General features: G+C 45.7%; 1 protein-coding gene across 1 annotated transcript in view; it reads right to left on the bottom strand.

Moving 5' to 3' along the window:
* The window catches only part of PLXNA2 (plexin A2), a 473,762-nt gene that overhangs the window by 353,099 nt on the left and 98,290 nt on the right, over nt 1-22,373 (bottom strand). Inside the window, exons 2-3 of the mRNA XM_069238625.1 lie at nt 20,922-22,196; nt 9,458-9,640 (exon numbers count right to left, since the gene is read on the bottom strand). Of these exons, the coding sequence (XP_069094726.1) occupies nt 9,458-9,640; nt 20,922-22,118 (1,380 nt within the window). The 5' untranslated portion in view covers nt 22,119-22,196. The remainder of the gene's footprint in view (nt 1-9,457; nt 9,641-20,921; nt 22,197-22,373) is intronic.

Here is a 22,373-nt window from a genome sequence, read left to right on the forward strand (position 1 = left end):
ACTCACCTGATTCGCTGCCACCTCGTTGCTCTTCTTCCTCCACTGCAGGCACAGGCTCCCAGTCTGCTCTGCAGCCAATCCTAACGCTGCTTTCATGCTGCTGGCAGCGTTAGGCTTGGACGGAACGCCCAGCCAGGGTGCTCCAAGGCAGACTGGGAGCCTTTGCCTGCTGTCTCCAACCTGGCAACACAGTGCAGGGTTGGAGAGAGCCCAGTGCGCATGTGTGTTTGGCCGGCCAAAGACGGCCAGCCAAACACACATGCACACTGAGTGGAGTGCTGTGCACTCCTCCTCCCACGCCCCTTGGCCCCTCCCCTTTAACATGAAACAATAATAAACACAGTTTAATATTGTTTTATTGTTAAAGGTTTGCAGCCCTGCTGCTCGTATGTGGGGGGTGATGGGCAGGTGAGGGGGGGCAATGCTCCTATATCAAAGCAGAGGAGCCGCACCAGCTTAGCTCCATCCACGAAGATACCAGATTCAGCACCTCGCACACAAGTATTAATTCACTCTAAAGCAAGACTGTGCCTCGGGAGCAGCCTCTCTGTGCACCTGAGTGGGTCTTGCACATCACAAAGAGGGATTAACTGCATCTTCCGGTCTTAATCCTGCATAATCAACGTGATGGACTCGTATCTTCCCAGGAGCGAGGACGTGCCTCTACAAGAACTAGTCTGTACCCTTCCTGAAGCAGACCTCACCTGGAAACACTGCAGCGATAGCACGCCTTAGTGCAGTGACGTAATGAAACTTAAGGTCCTCCCTCCCCCACCCCCCACTGCAAAGTACCTGTAGGGCTCACTCCCCCCCTCAGACCCAGTCAGGCCCGCCCACCTGCAAAGTAACTGTGCACCACAAGGAATCAGTCAGGGGCCTGCCTCCCGTGCACAGTGTACTGTGCTGAGCCCCCCTGTGCTGAGCCTTAAGGGAGGGTGGGGTGGCTAGGAGGGGGAATCTTCTCAGTGCAGGTGGGCACAATATAGAAATGTTGTTAAATGGAGTCACACCACGTTTGAACAATAACATGGCTCTTGCATAGACGTGTGTGCACAGTGCGGTACCTAGTCATGCTGTACTCTGGCCAAGGCTTTTCTATCCAGATGATTCTAAGGCACCTTGATGAGGATGAAAAGCACGTCATACACAAACGAGTTGTGCATAACCTAACAATAACCTAGTATATTTTACATTCCTCTTGGGATTTAAGAGTCCGGGTTCACTGCCCAGTTACCCAAAGAACGTGGCACAGCATGTTTTTTAAACCAAAGTTTGGAACCCGCATCCTGAAATGCTACAAAATATAGCAGGTTGTAGCAAGTCTGATGTTTGGATCTTGAAGTCTAGGATTGTCCACATTGTTTGCACATAATACATGGGCTATTCTTCTTATGCCATGCAGTTGCTGGCTGCTGTAAATCCTGGCACAGCCGAAAACATCTGTCTTAGGGAAAACATACGGAACAAGTGTGATCGTAGCCACAGGACAGAATTCCAGCAGGTGGAGAGATGAAAAGAAAGACAGAAGGGCAGCTCAGTTGGTTGAGCGCACACCGCAGAGATCTACTGTAACACTCGGGCCTCTGGTTCAGAATCCAGCAGAGCCAGTCCAGGCATTCATCCATTACGCGCAATGAAATGAGCACCATTGAGCTTTGTAATAATGACGTCTATTATTTAGCCGCGAGACACAACTCAGTGGTCTGCAAGCGGCGAAGGTGACTTTCATCCCTCCGCAGACCTGCCGATTAGGGGCAGGGCAAGGATCCCAGAGGAATGGAAACGACGCACTGCGTTGTTCCGCGGGAGCTGTAATCTTCGTCGAGTGAACTGCGCAATCATAACACAGGTGAGACAGGTAAGCCGATAATTGACACGCAAATTACCTGTCTGTTCGGAGGGACCGCGGGCGGCAGTTTTGCAGGCCACATCTTGTGCGCTCAGGGAAGCGATTGAGCAAGACGCGGCCATGATCTCAAACATGGAGTTCACCCGCTGAACCCACAAGGCCAAAAATATGAGGGGTGTGCGCAGTGCTTAGTTTGTAAAAAATATAAGTACAGGTTCCCAAAGCTAATCGCGCAGATGGTGTGAGTAAGGAGGGGGTAGGTGTTTTCCCTTTTTTCTTCCAGTATCATCTCCCCAGCTCCACGTTTTGTTGGCTGGACAGCAGCCTTTCTTCTGTTTTCAATGCGACTTATGGAAATTGAAGTGCTTCCAGTAACGCTAAAGGATAACTGAATTAGCTGTCCTTCTTCTATTTCTACGGCCCAGGAGAAAATGCAAGAGTTCGCCACTGTCTGCTCCTGCTTTTCGAATATAAGCAGCTGCAGAAAGGGACAGTGTGAAAGGTCGCTAAGAATCCCAGGCCCCTTTAATAAGTGCCCATCGAAAGCTAGCGACACAAATTAATTACAGGTACTGTGCTATGTTCATGCAAGCACATTACAGGACTGACATCATCATTACTTGGCTTTGCGCATTTCTGATGAACAGTGGCTTATGGAGATGGTAACTCTGGTAGATCACCAGTCATTACAAGTAAAAAAAGCTTTTATTGTTAAATACATTCTGTAAATCCCTGAAATTGTGGGTAATTTCACCTCAAGATCTTTATAGCTTCCTTCATTGACAAAATATTCGCACTTGAACCTGAAGTTTGCGTGTCTTTGCAAAAATAAAAACGTGTTAAACATACAAGAGCCTTCAGTAAACAATCCACACTTTTAAGAAACCTGGTAGCACTGATATTAGACGTTTTAATACGTCTAGCATTTATACGTTACAAAAGACTTTTGTTGAGTGTGAGAAAAGGTAGAATTGTTACTCTGCTTGTTTCATATAGGATATTTTGAAGTTTTGAAAAACATGGAACTGTTATTTAAATGAGATAAAAGTTATCTATGGTTACTAGAAACTTCTTGGCAAAAGACAAAGCTAACTTAAAAAAAAACTCTATATCACAAAGGTGTTGGTTGGAATAATAAGGGACGGGCAATAGTAAGAAAGGGTACATCACCTTGGAATCACTGTAGGCCACTCCAGAGAACACAAGCAGTTTCCTTCGATGTGATCACCTTGGATTTAGCAAGCATTCCTTTCTTTCTGGAACTATAGCGTCTAATTGTGGTCACATCCTAGGTTGTCCCTGGTCTACATTCATATTACTGAAGCAAACAGTGGACCAGCAGGAGCAGGTGGGCTGAGTTGAAGAGTAGAATTGTTTTTCTGCGTGTGACTGCCTCATTAGTACAGCAAAGTACATACAAATATTTCATTTCAGTCTGTACATAGCAGGACAGTCATGCGAAATCAGACTAAGGGCAAAGGTTGCACTGCATAGCCTCAGTGGGAGAATTTGTTTTCAATTCCTCCCTTGATCAAACTGTCCTAGGAAACCACGGCTTCTCCCTGCACCCCAGTTCTTTTATCTGGAAAACCTAGGAAAGCTTCCAGGCAGATGAGCCACCAGTATCATATTTTATATATAAACTGAACAGTAGGACCACAGCTGTATTAGGAAAAGTGTGCGTTAGACGAGGGCCCGCCTGCGTCCGTGCAGTGGGCCCAGTCTCGCCTGCTCAGGTTCAGGTGGAGGGCAGTACCCGTACGTGAGGAGAATACTGTCTGCGCTTTCAGTCAGGCCTCGCTTCCAGGGCTGACGCAAGTGGGGCCCCTGGACCAATAATTAACTGCGCACCTCCCTATGCCTGGGGTGATTAACTGTCATGGTCGGGCCTCAGAAACAGGCCCGACCGGTTCTGAGACGAGAAAGCCTGATTAATGATGAGCTGTGACCCTGCCAGAGGGACAGATCTACTGATACAATGCCCCTGTGGTCACATACATGGCAGCTTCGCGCCCAGGTGTGGAATGCCCCTAGCCCTGGGGCACCCCAAGCTCTCAGACTATAGGTCGTGGTCTGAAAGCCTGAGTGTTCTCCGGATGGTAATGTGGCGTTAGGCTTCAAAAATCGCAGCGCCATATTTACAGAGTGGTGCAATGCATGCATTGCGCCACTTTGTAACCCTTTTCGTGACATTATGCATGCTCCATGTATAATGTATGCAATGGGGGCATTCCTCAGTTAGGGGGACAGCAAAAATGGCATAGTGAAATCTAAGAGATTTCAATGCGTCATTTTTTGTGGCTACTTTTAATGCCTGCTTAAAGCAGGCCTTAAAAAGGGGTACACCATGGGTTACAATGGGCCCCTATGTACTGTTCAGAGTTAGCGCCCCCTGAACAGTACATCAGTAGTGTAAAAAATGTTGATGCTATTGCTCCCTAATCTGCCCCATGGTGCGCCATATTTTAATTACGGTGCACACATGGTGGCAGTAGGGGGCGCTAAGGCATGCAAGAAAAGTGGTGCTGCAGTGGGTGCACCTTGACTTTTCTTAAATCTGCCCCTAAGTCTGGCTACACATGGCTTCCATGGCCGCGATACTGAACTGTTAAATACGTTGAATCCAAGGTAAAGTAAGTCCACAATGCATCAAACAACTTTTCTCACACATCCACTTGGTAAGATGGCACAACTGTTCTATATAATCTGCCGTAAATATTGTGTAAAAATTATCTTTAAAAAAATATCACGTCTTTGGAGTTAATAAAAGAAAATCTATACCCAGTGGGATGATATTTTTGTAAACAATATTTAGCGCTGACATATAATCACTTGCTTTGTTGGCACATTTTGTTTGCAGTAACAAACAATATGGCACACAGGCAGCCCGAACAGGCCCACAAGCTGCAAATATGAACCTGCCTGCATATTCACATCTACACTGGGGCCATCATATGTACTTCTAGTCCAATCAGCTGAACTAAACCCTTTAACTCCTGCTCTCTCCTTATGCACCTTCTCACTTCCAGATGTGTTTTGTAATAATTCTCTACCTTTTTCTACCTTTTTATTGGCTCATCCCTCCATCTAACCACTTCCCTTCCTTGGGCATCTGTTTCAGATGCCCTGAAAGGGGCAGCATTAGTCAGTGAGGAGCACATATAAGCCATTTGGTCTGATGTTGTGATCAGACTGATGGCAGCTGGCGCAGGGCCCTAGAGAGCAGGAGCAGACTGATGACGTGCAGTGATTGGCTGCTCGGGCAAGGTGATTTAGGCTGGGATTGGCTGATGCCAGTGCTTAACCTGAGCCCGTGGGTGCAGGTGGGACATACCAGCACTCATTTTTTATGACTGGCACTTATTTTTCCTCTTCAGGCTTCGACCCGGTCAGGAGAGAGAAAAACACAAACGTGTTAAAGAAGGAGGACGAGTAAGATGGAAAGATATTGACAAAGAAAGCAGAAATGAAAAAGAACTTGAAACAGTAAGATAAAGGGGCAGGCAGTGTTGGTGGTATACAAAAGAGGAATGGGGTGAAATCAGGACCATGCAGCCAGGGTATTTGACACCCCAGACTTTGACTTGCGTTGGGCTACTGAGCAAAACTTTGGGCCCTCCCACTTCTGTGTTTTTTTTTTACAAATTACAACGCTGTCTGATGCCAATCCTTACTAGGGCCCTGATCGGCTGCAGTAGGATGATGCAGTCTGGCACCCGCTAATGGTGGGATGAGAGTGGGCTTGGGAGGGCTCCTGGTGGACTAAGACAGCCTGATAATGTGCATGGAGTGGCTGCTGGTAGGTAGCCTTAGGGGCTAGGGCAAGGTGACATAGGCCGAGTTGGGCTCCAACACCAGGGAGTGAAAAACTTCAATGCCTGGATCCCCAATTGCGCCAACAGCGTTGTCCCCATCAAAGCAACATACAGAGAAAATCCTCCAAAAAGGCCAGCTGGTTCCCCCAAGAACTCAGAACTGCAAAACGAGACAGTAAACAGCTGGAGAGGAGATGGCGTTCCAGCAAGTACGCCTCCGACAGCAGCCTTCAAGACCTCCCTCAACCTCTACTGCTGCCTGCTGAGGGCAACAAAGAAGTCATCCCTTGTCGCACGCATTGAAACCACTGACAACAACACCAAGGAACTTTTCAACATCGTTAAGGAATTCCCCAACCCGGCTGCCAGCGAAAACATCAAACGATGTACAGAAACTTCGAACCCAAACCCACACTTATGGACTTCCTCGACAGATATGCCACTACCGTAACCAACACAAACCACACACTGTTTACCTGGAACATCGCCTCCATCCAGGACATCACCTCCATAATGAAATCTATCCACTCAGAAGCTCCCACACACCCATGCTCGAACCACATTTTCACTCTTAAAAACCAAAGTATCGGCCAGGAACTTTCCACCCTGCTCAACACTTCTATCATGACCGCAACATTTCCTAATGCCTGGAAACACGCTAAAGTCAGACCACTACTCAAAAATCCCTCTGCCAACCCCAGCGAACCCCAAAACTACTGGCCAATCTCCCTGCTCCCATTTCCAGCGAAGGTACTGGAAAAGATCATCAACAAGCAACTCTTGACATACCTGGAGCAGACTCAGCTACTTGAAGCCTCCCAATCCGGCATCCGCAGCAATCACAGTACCGAAACTGCCTTTTTGGCAGCCACTGACGACATCCGAACCCTCCTCGACTGAGGAGAAACAGCAACTTTGTCCGTCCTTGACCTCTCTGCAGCCTTCAACAACATATCCCACCACATACTGATCAAAAGACTCCACCACATCAGCATCCAAGGGGACGCACTCGGATGGATCACCTCCTTCCCCACCAGAAGAACCCAGAGAATCCACCTCCCATCTTTCACCCTGGTGTCCTCCAGGACTCATCCCTTAGCCCCACGATCTTCAACACATATATGACCCTGCTGGCCAACATCATCAGGTCTCAACATAATTTCCTATGAAGATTACACCCAACTCGTCCTTTCACTCACCGACGACCCCTCCACCACCAGAACCAACTTCTACAGATGCATGACAAGTGTGGCTGACTGGATAAAGAAAAATTGCCTGCAGCTGAACACAGTCAAAACTGAAATACTGATCTTTGTCAATTGCAGCAACACATAGAACGACTCCTGGTGGCCATCGGGCCTAGGACCCTCACCCACTCCCTGCGACACACTAGAAACCTCAGAATCATCATTGACAAAAAGCTCATCATGAATTCACAGTTCAACGCCATCTCTTCCGCTTGCTTCTTCATTTTGCGCATGCTACGTAAGATCTTCAAGTGGTTACCCCTACACACGAGAAACACTGTGACACGCGCTCTCATCACCAGCTGACTGGACTACAGCACTTCCCTCTATGTAGGAATCGCCACACACCTCCTACAGAGACTTCAGACCATACAGAACGCCGCAGCCAGACTCATCCTCAGCCATCCTCGACGAACCCATATCACACACCACCTCAGGCAACTCCACTGGCTCCACTTACAGAATAGATGCCAATTCAAGATGCTGAGCCACACACACAAGGCTCTACACAGCCAAAGGACCGCACACATTAACCACCGCCTGAACTTCCATCAACCGTTGAGAAGACTATGCTCTGCCTCCCTTTCACTTGCTCATACTCCCTGCATCTGCCGAAGCAGAAGTGGAGGACGCTCCTTTTCTCACATCGCAGCAAAAACCTGGAACAGTCTCCCCCGAACCTCCGGACCATCACCTCTCTTCCGGAATTCCGAATGGCTCTCAAGACCTGGCTGTTTGAATAAGCTTATAGGACCTGCAAGCGCCTGGATACCTTATTGGGTGATTAGCCATGCTCTATAAATCCTGACTGATAGATTGATTTAGCAGATAGTGACCCTTATGATGGGTTTGTGGTCTGAGTTTGACAGGCAGAAGACAAGATCTAGTGAGCTGGTGAGGGGTGGTGGCAGTCCAGGACAGGCTCCTGGAGGGATGGTGCAGACTGATGATGTGGAAGGACTGCCTGGTGGTAGCCTTGAGAAGGGGTCTAGTGAGCTGCATAACACTACCAGTGAACTGGGATTGACTGATGATGACCTTGACTAGGGGGTCTGGTGAGCCTGGCCTGACTGATAGCGGCCAGGTCCTGCTTGTGCGGGATAATGTTGGGTGAGGGAAAATTTGAGTGGGATGTTGTGCAGTGAAAGTGTGATGCGGACAGACTTCTGAATGCATGGTAGGCTGGCCAGCCTTTCTCATGCACTCATCATTCATGCAGGGAATCCTGTCTGAAAGAACATGATGACAAGTAACTCCAGTCACTGAATACCTGCTACCAGTATCAAAAGAAATACAGTTCAGTGCAGATCATGCTGAACGTTTACAACAAATTCCTTCAAGTTAGAAAACTTTAAGAAATGCACTTACTCCATTAATGCATTGAGGAATAAGTTATAAAAAACAAATTCATCTCCACATCAATGGAGCTGTAAAGTGCCTAGAGGTGATGTACTGTGCAGTTCTGCACTACATAAAACTCCAACATACATAATATAAGGCACAGTAAGAACAAATGCACTTTAACAAACAATGTCCAAAGTCATTTTTAAATTCTTATTTAATCATATTTTTTACTGATCTTTCAAATGAAATGGTAAGACATTGAAAAACGCTGTGGCTCCACTAGCTGAGCAAGGCGCTACACAAAAACAAGAAAGTAAAATGGTTACATTTATATTGCTTAATATCCTGTCAAATTTGTGACGCACAGAGCACCTCTTGTATCAAGTACTCTAAATAAATGAATCAATACAGCTTATCCGTGAACTGCACAAATCTTGATATCCAAGGCCTTTTCTCTCTAACTCTAGAGCCGCGCTTGCACGAGGCGGTTCAAGTAGGTATATCAAGAGAACCTTTAGGTGTAAGGCTCATTCGATACACATTGTAATAGGAATATTATAATGATCTCGTTCAGTCGAATTCACATCAATGCTACTTGCCCAAGGTCACCCGGAAGTTATGCGGGAGAGAAACACGTCAACAGGTTCAGTACAAACTGCCCCGTTTACAAGACAGACAGCATCAGTATCTATGCGCCCTGGGCACCTACTGCAGCCGCCTTCTGTGATGGAAACAGGCAGGAATGCGCTAGCAGGTGAAGGGTGTGTACAGAGAGCATGCTAGTTACCCCAGGGCCTTGCACCTTGATAGGAATCTACCCCCAAGCCTCCCGGCCAAAGGTCACTGAATCTGTAAAACCCACACCCACAGCCTGCATTCAAGCACAACCTGCTCACCAACAATAAGAGCAGAGTTGTGTGCCCCGCCTAGGCGCTGGATGTCACATAGCAGGGCTGAGAGAGTCAGTAGCATGTCAGGTCCCTTGCTGGCATCTGAATACCTCTATTCCAACCCTAAAGCTCTTTTCGACACCCAAAATCAAATGTCATGTGAAAGGGCTACTGATGTTTGCAGGAGGTGCCAAGTATTGCACTCCATCACAAAACTCTGAAACAAGCGCCACTGTGCTACCACAAAAGGCAGAGATAGTACACTGAAATAGGAAACCACCAAAAACTGCTGCAGGGTAGGACTGGGCTTACCTTCTTCAGCTTTCCACTTCTGGTGCCCACGAAGACCACGCTGTAGTCATTGTAGACGTATGAGGCCACTGACGTCATGCGGTCACGGGTTTCCGTGAACAGTGGCACGCCCTCCACGATAGTGGACCCTCCAAGTGGCTGGTTGATGTCCAAGCCACAAAAGTTGTCATCGATGGGCACAGGCTGCAAACAGTAAATACACATGGTCAGACACTGGTGAGAGTAGGTGGATAGCTAGGGGTGAACAAGAGATATGCTTTGTTATTTAGCGCCATAGTGTCCCTACAACCTGCCACAAATTTAGGCTCTCTATCCCAGAAAACGGAAAAAACTATCAAAAAATATTTTCAAGAATCAAGTCATTTTATCCCCCTTCTCCATTCACATAGGAGATGGTTTCTGTGGTGGAGCAATACTGAGATTTTATTGTAACCCTGTAAGTATAAGGACATCATTTAGTAGTGATCATTTATAGACCTCAAACAGGCTGCCCCCAATACCAGTCTCGGTAGGAGAAACAGGGAGAGGTCCCCATTGTGGAATGAGAGAAACAGAGTGAGACAGCATACAGTGTCTCCCTCAGGCCAGGACACTGTCTTCTCTTCTCAGGAGGCTGGTGGGCAAGGAGACACCAGCCATCTTAGGGTGAAGAATGCCTGAGGAGTCTTACAGGACAGGAAATAAGAGACAGAACATGATCTAACAGAACAACAAAAAACTAGAGGCATTGCAAAGTTGGGTACCACATGGGTGAATAGCTTAAGCCACAAGGGCTATGAAAAGCAGCGTGTAGCCAACAAGTCAGGCTTTTCTTCAAATTCCAGTGATTGCACAGAGTCGCTTCCTGTTTCAAAGGTCCTTCTGAATGGCTTCTCTACTGACCCAGGACACCAGTGGCTCGGACTTCATGGAAACTCTCCGTGGTAGCAGTGGTTCAGCAGTGAAGATCCAAGCTCCATATGAGGAGGTGTGAAGCTTAGAACCCAATAAAGTGTAGTATAATTGGCAACAAAGTCAATAGTCCTATAATCTTTAGGAAATACCTCTTTAATACCCACTAAGGCAGATTCAACAATTTAAATGAAGCATACAGTGAAAGAACTGGGATTCATGAAACCTGTGGGACTTTTAAAGGTCTTTCCTCTAACCTCAGCCCAGCCTTTTTGAAATGCAGAAAAGGCTCGGCTGTACTTCAAAGCCTTAGTCTTTGGACCCACTAGGACACAAGCTGACTATTGTTAACATATGTCATTTCCAGCACCACAGATAGTTAGAATTCGGCCATGGCTGATAAAGTTGGTTTTAATGGTAGTCTATGGAGAAGGACAAGGGGATGAAAGTACGGTCTCCTGTCGCTTTGTGTGGGATGCAGCCTTCATAAGTCAGCTTTACATACCCCCTGTGTTTTCTTGCTGCTGTAATAGGCTGGTTGCAGAAATAGCACAATACATCAACCAACCCTGACATAAGGCTCCGGACTACAGAGAGAAACCACCTATTATGAAAAATAACTAAGCGGTGAACATCAAAAATAGTGATGGTACTTAATCAGTAAGTTGTGACAACTATAATGGTCAGTTAATCAACAGTCAGAAATACCTCTAATCAGAAGTGCCTAAACACCAAATGGAAGGGCGTGGCCTCTCCTTATTGGTGTGACCTTTGATTACACTGGGCTTATAAGGGTGTGGTTTCCCAAGGATAACTCCTGTTGGTAATACTTTTGAAAAAACAATGGTGGTGCTCCATCTAGGACTTGTAAATCTGTCTACAGGGAGTCATTGGTGAGTGTGAACAGTGAGGTGGTGCATGCACTCTTAAAAAACTAACACCGGTTAGAGTTTATTCACTGTGGATTGATACAAAAACATAACTCGAGTTACATGTAGGTACTGTGTCGTGAAAGTCACTTTGTTTCACTGCTGTGTAACTTAGGAGTTTCTTCAAGACTAAGATATGCAGTCAAGATGACTAATATGCTCACTGTTCATCAATTGAGTAAGTGCCTCTATATATGAACCCTCACCCCTACGAATAAAACAAGCTGGCACAGAACAGGCACATCATATGGTCAGAACAGAAAAATAGCACTAAAGTGTTTTTACATTTTTTTTCCCGAAAATAACTCAAGGGCACCTACCTAAAAGTGGCCATTTTTTCACAGCCTTTGTAAGCAGGTTTTCTTGAAGTGACCTTTAAGACCATGCACAACATTAGTACATACATCTGTTATGCATATGATAAGTTTTGTTAACATGAGAAGTGACTATTTCATCTTTCATGTACATTACATGGTCTGACCATAAAAAGCTTCTACTACCTACCCCCTTTATCTTATCCACACAGGGAAGGCCCTAACACAGAGACGCCTACTCACTCACTGGATGAACTCCGAGAACATGCTATCATGAGACATAGGGGGCGTTTATTATGGAAAAGGGTGAATCTATGCATGGAAAAGGGTGAACCAATGCATGGAACACACTCCCGGCAGAAAGTACAGAGACACCAATAGCAAACTAGTAAAAAAGTACCAGCAATAGACTGAGTGGCAGAGAGGCCTGTGTGTAAGGAGAAGATGGACAGGCTTGTTCGACCTTGCAGACCCAACCTGCTCTCACATTCTGTGTTTCTGAACCCATAAGCGAATGTAACAGCACACTGAAGCCTCTACTCTTTAGGTCGAGCATAGCAGTGCGCAAGCACTTCTTTTCCAAAGTGTTGGTATCTATGTGTGCTTTTAACTTCGCCCACATAACACCCATCACTTTCACTCGTTCGTGGTCTTGCCTTTCAAAAATCCTTTGATGACATTGGTAAATGCTTTACATTTGTCTCTCCTTGGGGAGGTTTTGTTACCGCCTTGGACATCTACCCCATTACATGGAAAATTGCCCGACTGCCAATACGTTTAACTGCAAGTGAACTTCTTTTTCCTTTTGTGTCTCTCCTTCGAGCTCACGCTCAAGTGGCTGTGGCGCTTTGAATTGACTTGTTTATGTCAACTGTTTTACTTTTCATTTTCTATTTATGTGGTAAGAGAAGACCAGTTAGGAATTTACAAGGGTAATAGCTCAAACTCGATCAAACGTAAGACTTATTGCATTGCAAATGCTTGTTTTTAAAACTGAGATCGGACTTCTGGACACCAAAGACTAGGGCTGCCACCTCGATCCATGCTGTAAAGACGCCATGTTCCCAGGTGTATCAATCCAATTTGTTCGATCGAAGGAAATCAAGATTACAACACCCTGAATACATTCTGCTGTCAAAAGACAACAGAGACCTCGGGTCCTAACAAAATGGAGTCACCTGCCAACTCTCTATGATTCAGATACGGCCACCAAATAACGCAGAAGCAGCTTTTATTATAGATGCACAGAGCAAACCTTGAAGCGCCGATCTGCGGTGCGGTCTGTGCCCTGTGGTATTTTGGCACACAATCACGCAGCATGTGTTTTGATTCCACTTGTGGAAAATTGCAGGCTTGGCTCCGGTTTCTAAGATCTAAGCCACATGCCAGCAACCCACAAACACGGTGGCAGGATGTGAGGATTAGATGACACCATGAAACCCATGGGCTTTGTGTGGGCCCAGATGAGATGTCTTGGGTAGCAGCCATACGTGATTTGGTCCTGCCACACCCATGAGTAGAGACTGGGCCTAGGAGCGGTCAAAAAAAGCCAGAAAGAGAAGATCAGACAGAGAGGGGGAAAGAAAGAGTGACACGGTCTAAAATAATAAAAACACAGTGAAGAGAGAAAAAGAACACTAGGGAAAGAATAGGAGAGGACAGAAAACCACTGACAGCTTAATTTACAAAACTATTTGTATACATAATTCACATGTGGCTATAGCAATAGCATAGTTTGGAAAATAATTCAAGTTTAAGAAACAGCAAAAAATGCACCAAGTGCTAATGGGCCGATGCCTTAGAACAGTGTATTCAGTTATATGCAGTTGCTGCAGCCCTGACTGCATATATGAATGCAAATGTGGGAACTCTTGGAAAGCTATACTAGTCAAAATATTCCAAGAGTATGCTTGGAATTGTTTGAGAATTCCAAGAAAGAAATACATTCCTGACTTTCTTTGTGAGTCTGACCGAGAATGAGAGCCACAAAACGTTGAAAATATATATACATGCATATAAAATCAACGTGCAAAGATAGAGAGCTAGAGAAGGCAATAGACAGCAATAGAAATAAAGAGATAGTGCTTAACTGGGACGAAAGGAGGCTCTTCCTCTGAAAAAGTGGGTGTAAAAGAAAGGAAGGAGACTGTAGAGACAATAGCCATCAAGAACTTTAATATGTTAAATGGCCAGTGGATCTCTAGTAATGGCGCACTGCGCATTTATGTTCAATCAAACAGCGGTGTTCAGGTCGAAACTGAAATGTTCTGTCAAATCAGAAACCCAGTTGGCTGCTCCTCTTCTGTTGATTGGTGGGTGGGGGTGTGACATCACCATTAAGCAGTTGCCCATCTTACAGGGTTTGATTCTCGCTGCAGTATCCCACACTCTCTGTTATCTGCTGAAGGGGGAAGTGTTGTTTCAAATAATCAGCTAGACACCTTGTGAAAAGCCTTACCACAACCGGTATGCTGCCCGACCGCCTCGCAATAAATAATAACGTGTCTCAATGCGTCCCCACCATACCACCTTCTACCCCCTCAGGCACACAGAGCAGGTGACTTACTTTGCAAACCTGATTTTTGAGTCATGAGTCAGCAAGATGGAGGATATGATTACAAACTGGTCTCGTCAGTGTTCTTGCTCACTCAGGTGCAATGCCTACAGGGTTTTTTGACGGTTAAATGCAATCCTGGGAGTGGCACCGAGAATCACCTCCTAGCGTGGACCTATCAGGAACCAGTTTAGTCAGCCAGTGGCTATGGAAAACAACGCTGTTCCGCATCCAGGTTAAAGTGCAGCTGGGGCGAATCTCTTCCACTTCAAGATATAAAGAAGAAGATTACTAACCTGTTGAGGAAGTGTCTCTAGATGGGTATGAGTGGAAACGTGAATGACAGATCTACTAATGAAGTGGCTCAGCATGTACGGGACAATATTCGCTCTTCATCTTGTAAACTGGCTTAGGTTGTCCCTTCACACAAATTGTTTAACTCAGAACCTATGCATTCACACTTTCTTGCCACTCCTCCGTTCCTCCCTCATGCTTTTCATCAGTCACCCCATTTTCAGTCCCTCATACATGTCACCTAAAACCCTATTTCACTGATCAGGCAATTCATTGCGCCCTTCCTATTCCCTACTTTATTTCTTGCCTTACTCTCCTTCTGGTAGAGATAACAATGAAGGCATTTGTTAAATTCTTGCATTGTGTAAGACTTCTATATTGATTCCTCATAGACTACTCCACCTGGTCTTGGTACTGCTTTCTGGCTTAAATCGCTCACAAACTAAAACAAGTACATGAGATAGAAAAAAACGCAATGAAAAAAAAAAAAACTTCAAATCCACTTACAGGACTGTATGTGTGAAAATCTAATAAAAATGTATTTGAAATTCAAAAAGGACCCCCGAACTCCATGACTCCCAGGTGAAATCGTTGTGCGTACATCAAAGGTACGCGCAGAAACGGTGTAAGTCTGTCGATAGCGGAAGAATGTACGCAGATAGGACTCCCATCCATTTCTGCACTACTGCTGATTAAGAGCTGAGCACAGATGTTCGCGCACAGGTACCAAGAGCAGTGACTGGCACTGAACTGAAGTGCAACCAAGTGAGGCCCAGAATAAAGCATGGGACGAGGCCTCAGCTTGCACATGGTAGTTCCCCTTTTTGGCCTCAGTGTGCATCCTAAGCTCAATTTACCCAATACCCATACGATCCTGAGTGGGGGGGGACAGGCGTGATGGAGCTGTGGGGGTTCTGGGGATGGTACTGAAGTTTAATCCATGGTCTACGTTACCTTGCAGGAGAGCCGTCCATCAAATGAGCCAAACACCTAGAGAGCCATGCGTGTGGCATTTCTCATGTGAAGAGCCTTTCCTGCACTTTTATGTTCATTCCTGAATAAACCACGAAAGTAGGGGAAAGCACATGGAATACTTCTCTCTTTCAGGGGAGTGCAATAGAAAAGGACTTCAGATGAACAAACATTTACCACGCGAATAAAAAGTTATAAAATGAATTGCGAAATTACAAAAATAACATAGATCACCGAAGATGTATGGTGTTATGTTCTGTTCTACTGGTAAGTGTGCAGCACGTTCGTACCCTTTGCAAGGCGTAAAGAGCTTTACGCATGTCGGGAAAGCTCATGTTGTACCTGAAACTTTTCTGAATAGAGCTCCAGGTGGCACACAGGCGTACCTTTATGCATCGGAGGGCATAACTTCTCAAAGAACTGGGCCCATTCAATGTAATGCTTAAAACGCGTATTTTGCAACTGGACGAAGTAGAACCAGTTACATCGGGCCACCAGTTATTTCCACACAAGAAATGCCTGAATTCATCAAAGTGTAAAGCACACTCTTACCTGAATTAGTAGCCCCAGATAAACCTCAGGCTGCTGGATTACACAGTGTGAGCAAAGGTGCCCCAGCCCAGGGGTTTAATTTACAAACCTTATGCAGACTGGGCGTTGTGCTACTGGGGGTCACTTCAGGGGAGACAAATAAACTACAACACCCGAAGGCAATGATGTGTAAAAGAAAAGCCCGGGACTGGAGCAGGTGCCCTGGGTGACATGGAGTCAGCTATAGCGTTATGTATTACTCTTTTCTAACGTGAAACCAGCTGAAAGTGAAGAAACTGAAGCGGAGGTGACTCGACGCCTCCTGGGTAGACCTACGGCCGCCATTACACAAGCCGCCCTTCCTCTTGCTTTTTATCTGTGTTTCCATCTTTGACGCTCCTCTGTTTTAATGCATGCTTCCTGAATTATTCCCTTCCCTATTCATCTGTCTGTCAACCCCTTTTTTAATCTCACTATCCTTTTAGAATAACAGCACAATAAAATATACACTTTCAAATCCGCCTTATTTGTCTATTGCGGTTTCCATGGAGACTCTTTTCTTTTCGGGAGGTCCACGCCCCCTAACGTTCACTTACCCAGTTCTGTCCAAGGCAGGATCTGCTACTGTCAGACCCCCCCCCCGCACATAGTTCTCCTCAGAGAGCAGCAGTCAGGGATCCGCAGTGCGCGGCAGACCAGCTTTTCTGCAGACAGCACTTGGCATGAAGGGCCTTGTAGGGGCGATGGAAAATCTAAAAGTACAGGCCCCAGAATTCACAGCGTTGCTATAGACGCAAGTTTGACATGTTAGCATGTTTAAACTGACTATAGCACTTACATCAGTAGTGCTGCCACCATACGCACGGCAGCGCCATGCTAGTTGTCCACCAGTAATCACATGGATCTAGAGCGCAGAGAAGCACAAGTCTGACCTGGTCCGGCAAATTACTTTTAAAGAGCCAATTTCGCTTTCACGCCTAATTCTGCCAATTGTCGCTGAACGCTTTAATTTTCTACCACTCTACTAAAAAGTCTTGCTCTGCTCCAGTGCAGATCATGAATATCCACAGGAAAAACAATAACGCCTCTCTTCTTTGTCTTGGAAGGAAACAGGACTCTCTAGGATTAGCAGGTTTAGGGAAAATATTTCTAAAGATGAATTTGCAGTGGGTGTTTTGAATGGTCTGTTTTTACAAGTGTGTTCCAAAGCATTTCTCAAATCTACTAACAATATATGACGACTTTACTCTCAAGAACCAGTCTCATCTTTCCCGGGATTATTTATTTTCCTGCATGCATGTCTCTGGCATCCATGACCCCTCGTCCTCTAGATCTTCTTCAACTAAAGGGTGCTGTTTATTTAGACTTCTCCTCCAGTACTCCTCGAATCCACTTCTTCAGTTTCTCTTCTCACAAATATGTCAGTTATATCACATTCACTTCCAAGCCTCTCTTTGTTTAATTCACTCCAGAATCGTTCTATAAATTGGGGGGAGGGAATCAGATGTTATTGATCCTATTGTCGGGTGAGTAGATTATGTAGTCCAGCCTCTTTGTTGGCATTCTGGGACCTTTATTCCAGCATTCACAATGTGAAACACAAGTCCAAACACCAAGATGTTACATTAAAAGACTGGATGAACTATTAAATTCTCATACATGTTAGTTTGGGAACTCCTAAAACAACATAACACAAGCTTGCAATCGCGGCCGGCAGCTTTAGGAGGGAGGGGGGCGGGCGGGGCACACACACACACACACACACACACACACTCATTCTTTCACACACACACGCACCCACGATCCATTAACAACACTCATACCATTCAAACATGCACGCACGCACCAAACATTCATTTTAAAACATCACACACTCATTCTTTCACGCACGCACATCCATTAACGACATTCATACCATTCAAACATGCACGCATGCACCAAACATTCATTTTTCAAGATCACACACATTCATTCTTTCACACACGCAGACACACACGCACATCCATTAACAACACTCATAACACTCAAACATGCATGCGCGCACCAAACATTCAATTTAAAACATAACACACATACACACACACACACTTACCTTCAGCCTCCAGGTCCCAGGAGGGTGGGGACTGCTGACTTCCCAGCCAATGAGGGAAGGCAGCAGTCCCAGCCTCGTCACAGAGTGGGATGGGGTCAGTGAGACTGCTGACCCCACCCCACTCTGTGACGAAGCGTCACTGATTGACACTCGCCCTGGGCGCTTCAAGGCTTAAACCTGAAGCGCCCAGGGAGAGTGTCAATGGGTGACACTTTCCTCGTCACCCAGGGGAGGGCCTCGAGGCACCTTTGCTGGGCCGAGGAGGTCACGCCCATAGGAGCTGTGATCTCCTCAGCCCAGCAAAGTTCAGCTCAGGCAGCCAGGAGTCTGCGCAAATCGCGCATGTCTGCTCCTGGCTGCCTGAGCTGAACATGAAGAGTGTCTGTCAGGCTGACCTTTGTTCAGCCTGACAGACACTCTTCATGGGGTGGGGTGGCGTGGCCCCTCCGCCCTAAAGGGCGGGCCGCCACTGCAAGCTTGTCTGGTTCGTTCACATAGTCAATTTTAGAAATGCTCCTATCAAATGCCTTGGGCCTCATTTTCTGTGGACTTTGAAGACTTTAATGTTTGGGTGTATCAACTGCCAACAGGATAGCATGTTCCTTGGCCTGGGCTTTGTAAGCTATTAATAATTGTTACCAGGGGTGCCATTTCATTTTATTCAGCGGGAGTAACCCATGATCACAACTCCTGCAACTTATTATGCATCAAATGAAATCTCAGCACTGAAAGTGCCTTGTCTTGATGGCAAAAAGTGTGGTGGCAATGCGCATACTTTTGAAACAGGCAAACAAATTGTCATTTACAAAGCTTTTTAATTTGTCCCTGCCACAAACACTCTCTACAACTATAATGTTTAACACCAAAATGTACCTGCAGTTATTGAAGCCCTTTTCCCATTACCTCGCATATTTAGATGGCTATAATTGGGACTTCAGAAATTCTCCATTAAACCAAAGTGCAGCCAAGGTCTACTCCTATCCCTCTTTTGTGCTGCGCAAACGTCTACTTGGCTCACAATGACCTGGGCTCACCTGCACATATGCAATGGGCCTCTATGCATGACTATGTCTCCAAAATGTAAATAAGAAAATGGTTCAGGACAGTAACACAGAATCGGGGAAATCTCAGTACTCTCTAATTTTGGACTACGTTAACAGAGTTCCCAAGACATTCCTACAACGAGTTGCCTAGGTTACAACATAAGGCGATGTTGTGCTCATCACAGAGGAGAACTGAAAAGCAAATTCTGTGATCCATATGTATTATAAATGTGCACATTTATTCATAACACATGCTAAGGGCTGACTGAATGAACACATGTTTAGAGTTATGAACCTGAGTCATAGAAATCTGCTTATGTATCTAGCAGTGTCATTTTCCTGACCTGCTGAATGAAGGCTTCTCCTAGACCCTTTTATGTCGGTCTTGAGGTGCAGATGTCTGAAAGACCTATTGTTACTGTAGCTAAAGTGGGCTTTGGCTTTACCCAGGGGAGGGCTTGTCTCTTATCACACACTATTGGCTGTTGGGTGTATCATTCCAACTCATTTGTGGGACGTTTGCATTGCAGTGGACAAGGGGATATTTTACATTTCAGAAGCACTCAGAATAATTACCTATTAATTATTTTTCTTATACATGGCTCATATGTTGAAAGCATATGCAGAAAAAAACCTTCTTAAATATAGTTTAATCAACTTGCATTTTGCCTACCAGAACACTTCGCTTTCACTGCCAGGGAAGCATTAGCTGCAAAATTTGGCTAGGTATGCCAACAAAAGCATGCACATATGTTGTTCACAAATTCAGATTAAAGCTAGACCTATTGGCTTTGCCAACATTTGCATCTGAGATCTCGCTTGGGCTGCCGATTTGTTTGCCATGGCAATGAACATGGAACATCCCACAAAAGGTAGACATGTTACAGCATACTATGTATGTTAGGTATACAAATACCCAAAACAATCCTACAAGTAGGCTAAGACCAGCTGGCAGATAATGAGAATATGTCCTGATCCAGAAGCCCGCTTGAAATCAGCTCATGAATACAGAGTTTGTCCAGTGCATCAGTGGAGACCAAGATGCCAGCTGACAATTACTGCACTGGTCCCTAAGAAGACGTCCTGCAATCAACAGACCCTTTGAGCTTGGTAACCAGGGACTAGATATGTTACATAAGGGGATGCTTACCCATGTAACACCTAATAACAACCCTCTCAGTCTAAGGCAAGGGTCTTCAAACTGGGGGGCGGGCCTCCAAAAGGGTGCTCAAGTGATCCCAGGGGGCACCAGGCTCTGGCCAAAAGAAACATTATGCTAATAAGAGGGCTTTGAAGCTGAAAAAAATGAGCAGCAGTAAACTTCTCTATAATGGGCCATCACTAACATGTTTTGTCATTTATATCCAGGCTAGCAGTATGTGTCAAAAGGGAATGGATGCTAAATACTCTTCAACCCTCACTTCTAATAATCACACTGTGGATACTTTTACACTCTAGTAAGGCCTGCCTGGCCAGAATAGTATGTTTGGCATACTGTAATTTTAGCATTTTTAAAACAGTAACAGAACTTAACTGCAAAGTTTAAATAGGTGTATACATATTTAAACATTGCCAAGTTAATACAATAATTGTGAAACATTCAGAGGGGGGGCAGATGATTTTTTTTTATTCTGAGGGGGGCGCAGCACTAAAACGTTTGAAGACCACTGGTCTAAGGCCTATAGTTTAACATGGAAGCGCACTGCCTAGCAGAGAAGCATCCCACTTTAATTTGAAATATCTGAGTGAGTGGGTAGATGTTGTCATTGGTTCATGAACGGATCATCTGGCTGACACTTCACATTTTCAATCAATTTTAAAATCATAAATAAGAATTCTCTTACGGCTTTGGTGCAATGTACGTCTTTCCCCAGCAGCCAGTTGAGCTCCAGGTTGCCTTCCCCCTGGTAGCAGGATTGCAGCCGTTCCTTAATCTGAGTGTTGATGGTCTTGATGGGGAAGACGCACAGTGCAGAGTCATCAGGAGGGTGGTGATACTGCTTCTGCCCCTTGGAGAAGATGGCAAATAGAACATCATCCTGAGAAGAGATGGCCAGTGCTCTGGCTAAGACATCACCAGGTTTGGAGAGGTAGGCTGCCTGCAGGAGGCGATACTCCACTCCATTCTTTGTGCAGCCAATCGGTAGTGAGACATAAGAGTGGAACTTTGGATCATCCTTGCAGAGTCGTACAATCCGTGAGGTGTAGAAGAGGTCATGGGCAGAGTTGCTTGAGACACCTTCTGGAGTTTCGGGCTGGACAGTTAAGAAGTAGACAAAGTTACCACTGGCAAAGCCGTAGATGTAGAAGATGTCAAAGTGGGAAACCAGGGCCAGTGTGTCAGAGGGGATCTTGATTAAAGATGAGACAAAGTCACTATGGAGCTCATAATCCAACATGGCTGATGATTCTGGGTCGCGGGGTAGCTTACGACTGGACAGCGTTGGGAAGTAGTCCTGCTTCCCATCTACTGCCGTGCCAATGAACAGCTTGCCATCTTGGCCTTCAGTATGGACTATCACCCCATACATGGTCCCAGTCTCATTGACACTAGAGAGATAATGCTCCTTTTTGTGTGATGGCTCCACTAAAATAAACAAGTCATCCAAGCGCAGCAGCTTACATACACCCTGGTATAGACTCCCGCATGCCAGCAGGCGGTTCTCTGAGTAGTCCACAATGAGCAACTTGTTGATGTTGTTCGTTTTGGTGAGGAGCTCGGAGCACGGCTGCACAATGAGTGGTGGGTAGCATGACTTGTTGTCCTCCTCGGGGCCTGTCTTGTGTGACACTAGTAGTGTCAGGTTGGCCGAAAGCTTGTACACCCGATTAACTGCTCCCAAGTACACCGATCCAGTGGCCTTATGGACTGTCAAGTGACTAAAAGTCCAATCTCGGTTTTCCGCATGGAAAGTGCTGAATGGAGAAGTGCTGGTACCATGCTGAGCCAGTACAGCCAGCAAAAGAAAGTTTAAGAAAAGTGCCGAACCGCTGGAGCTCCGAGAGTAAGATGTCCGCCGCCAGCACCTCCAGGGCGCCATTTTAAACTGAACAAGACGTTGCCGGCAAATCCTCTCTGTTTGCAGATTCAGTTGACCCACGGTATTTTTCACATGATTCTGCAAAACAAGACCAAATAGAGAGTTACATTCAGAGACTCTGGAGAGCTAATCTCCTATAATTACACACGACTGCAGATAAGGAAATCCTTAAACCCCCTAATGACATTAAAAGCAGTGAACATCTCTGTAAACACATCAGACATTTCATTTTTGCCATTCATCTGTGCTGTTGTG

The sequence above is a fragment of the Pleurodeles waltl genome, chromosome 6 (assembly GCF_031143425.1).
Source record: "Pleurodeles waltl isolate 20211129_DDA chromosome 6, aPleWal1.hap1.20221129, whole genome shotgun sequence".
In the NCBI taxonomy this organism is placed as follows: domain Eukaryota; kingdom Metazoa; phylum Chordata; class Amphibia; order Caudata; family Salamandridae; genus Pleurodeles; species Pleurodeles waltl.